This window comes from Egretta garzetta, unplaced genomic scaffold (genome assembly GCF_000687185.1).
Source record: "Egretta garzetta isolate BGI_Z169 unplaced genomic scaffold, ASM68718v1 scaffold505, whole genome shotgun sequence".
Lineage (NCBI taxonomy): Eukaryota > Metazoa > Chordata > Aves > Pelecaniformes > Ardeidae > Egretta > Egretta garzetta.
This window is the reverse complement of record NW_009259711.1, coordinates 560,254-563,480: the sequence shown is the minus strand read 5'-3', so window position 1 is coordinate 563,480 and position 3,227 is coordinate 560,254. Positions and strand designations below refer to the sequence as shown.

General features: G+C 57.9%; 2 protein-coding genes across 2 annotated transcripts in view; one reads left to right on the top strand and one right to left on the bottom strand.

The window, feature by feature from the left end:
- Nucleotides 1-1,143: 1,143 nt before the first annotated feature.
- Nucleotides 1,144-2,660, bottom strand: LOC104126456 (homeobox protein not2). The gene is made up of 3 exons (XM_035894468.1): nucleotides 2,633-2,660; nucleotides 1,830-2,014; nucleotides 1,144-1,377 (listed from the first exon to the last, which is right to left on the bottom strand). Exons 1-3 carry the CDS (start codon nucleotides 2,658-2,660, stop codon nucleotides 1,144-1,146), a joined length of 447 nt encoding a protein of 148 aa, XP_035750361.1.
- A 399-nt stretch (nucleotides 2,661-3,059) lies between these two features.
- Nucleotides 3,060-3,227, top strand: part of RAB11FIP5 (RAB11 family interacting protein 5) — a 57,975-nt gene continuing 57,807 nt past the window's right edge. Inside the window, 1 exon segment of the mRNA XM_035894467.1 lies at nucleotides 3,060-3,114. Within this exon segment, the coding sequence (XP_035750360.1) occupies nucleotides 3,060-3,114 (55 nt within the window).

The following is a 3,227-nucleotide window of genomic DNA, read 5'->3' as shown; positions in this document are numbered from 1 at the left end:
CCCTTCTCCTTGCACCATCCCTTTCTCCTTGCACCATCCCCTTTCTTATTTTGTCCCCTTCTCCTTGCACCATGCCCTCATTTTGTCCCCTTCTCCTTGCACCAACCCCTTCTTATTTTGTCCCCTTCTCCTTGCACCGACCCCTTCTTATTTTGTCCCCTTCTCCTTGCACCATCCACTTAATTGTCCCTTCTCTCCTTGCATTGTCCCCCTTCTCCTCAGATCATCCCCTTCTCTTTGCCCCATCCCCTCTCCCTGCATTGGGTTTCAGACCCTCCACCTGGGTCCCTTCTTCCTCCAAGCCCCAAGCCCAGAGCAGACGCGGAGAAAATGGGGGTAGCAGGAGCTGGTGCTGCCCAGACGAGCACCCAGATGTCCCCATTGCTGCTCTTATCCAGGTCCAGGTCTGTTGGTGCTTGCTTGCTCCCCATGGAGCCCACCCATGGCTCATCCCCAGGCCAGTGTCCAGCCCAAACCTGCTGGATTTGGAACCTCTACATCTCCCTAAGCAGGGCCGAGCAATTAAAATTAAAACCTGGCTAATCCTTGCCCAGCTGAGATGGCACCCCAGGCGTCCAGCTCACAAAGCCACCGCCAGCTCTGCTCTCCAGGTACGTTTTCCCTGGTTTTCCCAACTTTCCTGGCTCCAAAAGACCTGGAGAGCAGGATTGCCATCACAGAGTCAGGATGCGTGAGCCATGGGCAGAGTGGGGCTTTATGGGGAAGATGCTGCTGGCAGGAAGGAAGATGGAGATGGATGGACGATGAGATGGGAGGTCCTCTACAAGGACCCGGGCTCTGCAAAGGTCCTGAGCTATGTCAGAGCACAAGGAGCTATCGGAGCACCCAGCACCTTTGGGACGAGCCTGGCTACGGGGCTGATTTTGGGTGGGGTGTGCAGGTGGCCCCGACCCCCCTGGTCTTCCAGGGCTTGGTCCCATGAACAAACCCCCACCGAACGCTTGCTGCCACTGCGGGCATGTGTTGTCCCTCCTCCTCCTGCAAAGATGAGCCCAAGAGTTGCATAAATAATTTATTTTCGCACTGCAAAAATAATTGGTGCCCTGTATATATTAGATACGCTCATTGCCAGCTATGATACATTCGTATAATACACACGGAAAAGCAGCCTGAAGGGGCGATTCAGCAGCTCTTTGCCACAGTCTGTGCGGGTGCTGTCCCCGAGCCCAGGGAGGAGGCCGTGTCCCCCTGGCCAACCTCCGACTCCACTGGGAAGTCCTTGTCCTCCTCGCCGTGGCTCTGTGAGTCGGGGCTCCTCTGTGGGGTGGCCAAACCCATTTTGGCCAGTTTGGCTTGTTGCTGTTCCAGGCTTTGTTTCCTCCACTTGATCCTCCGGTTTTGGAACCAGACTTTCACCTTAGGAAGACGTAAAGCTTGGCTTTCAAACCTGGTTTTTCTCCATGGACCATGCTGTGGTGCTCAGACACTCTACAAACCCTTAGGTGCCCACAGCCTCAGACATCCCCTGGCTGGCCAGGACAGAGGTCCCCTGCCACGCTCTGTCCCTTGCAAGGTGGACAACTTGCAACCCAGGAGCTGAGCCTGCACTGGTAAGTTGGGACCTTCCAGTGGTGGAGAGGGTCCAGCCTTAAGATGGACACAAGCTCAACCCCTCCATGTGGCCCTAGGACAGCTGCTTTGCAACTCGGTTTCCCCATCTGTGATCCTCCACCCTTTTAATGGAAACTATCTGCAATTACTACTCTGCATAGCTCCTGCCCCAAGGCTGAGGGACCTGGCCCATGTCCCACACAGGTTTGGGAGCCTCCCTGGATCTAGAGGTGGAGATGGAGCACGGTGGGGCTTACCTGCTCTTCAGTGAGGTGCAGGGAGGAGGCGAGCAGGCACCTCTCTGTGCCCACCATGTACTGCTGCCGGGCGAACTCCTTCTCCAGCCGGGCCAGCTGGTCGCTGGTGAAGATGGTCCGGACACGCTTGGCTTTGCCAGTCTTGGCTTTGAAGATGGGGAAGCAGCACTTGGAGATCAGGAAGCCTGAAGGCAAGAGACAGAAGGGAGGTCAGGGTGGAGAGGAGCCCTTGAAGAGGTCCCCTTTAGAGTGGGGTTCCCCATTGGAAGGTCCTTTCTTGGAGAGTCAAAAAGGATCTTCCCATTTTGAGGTATCTCCTTTGGAGATGCAGAAGGGGTGTCTTTGGAGGGGGTCCCCTATTTGAAGAGGTGGGAGAGGATCCTTCATGTAAGAGGATCTGCTTGGAGAAGTGAATACAAGTCCCTCCTGTAGAGAATCTCTTTGGAGGGGGTCCCCATGAAGAGGTAGAAGGAGCTCCCCCATTTGGAGATGTCCCCCTGAGAGAGGCCAGAGGGTCCCATCTGGAGAGGCAGAAGAGGGTTCTTGTTGGAGAGATCCCCTTGGGAGGAGGCAGACGAGGTTCCGCATTTGGAGAGGTGGCCAAGGGCCCTCCCTTGGAGAGATGAAAGGAGGTCCCCCATTTGGGGGTGTCTCCAGAGAGGTGGGCATGGGTCGCCCTGGAAGAGATGTCCTTTGGAAGGGTCCCCCTGGAGAGATGGGCATGGGTGCCCCCCCCCTTTGGAGAGGTGAAAGGAGATCCCCATTTGGAAATGTCTCCATAGGAGAGGTAGCCAAGGGTCTACCCTTGAAGAGATTCAAAGAGGTCCCCATTTGGGGGTGTCACCATGGGACAGGTGGACAGGCCCCCCCAGGAAGAGGTCCCCTTGGGTGGGGTCCCCCCTCGGAGTGGTGGAAGGAGGTCTTCATTTGGGGGTGTCCCCATGGGAGAGGTGGATGTGTGTCCTCCTGGAAGAGGTCTCCTTGAGAGGCGTACCCCCTTGGAGAGGTGGCAGAAGGTCCCTATTTGGGGGTGTCCTCATGGGAGAGGTGGGTATGGGTCCCACTGCGAGAGGACTCCATGAGAAGGGTCCCCCCTTGGGGTGCTGGAAAGAGGTCCCCACTTGGAGGTGTCCCCACGGGAGAGGTGGGCAGGGGTCCCCCCTTGGAGAGATGGATGGGGGGCCATCCCCCTGGGAGAGGTCCCCTTGAGAGGGGTCCCTCCTTGGAGAGATGGCAGGAGGTCCCCACACGGAGGTGGAGGACCTCACCGGAGAGGCGGGTGCGGGTGGGTCCCCGTGGCAGAGGTCCCCTTGGACGGGGTCCCCCCTGGGGCGCTGGAGGGGGGGTCCCCATTTGGGGGTGTCCCCGTGGGGGGGCGGAGGGGGTGCCGGTACCTGT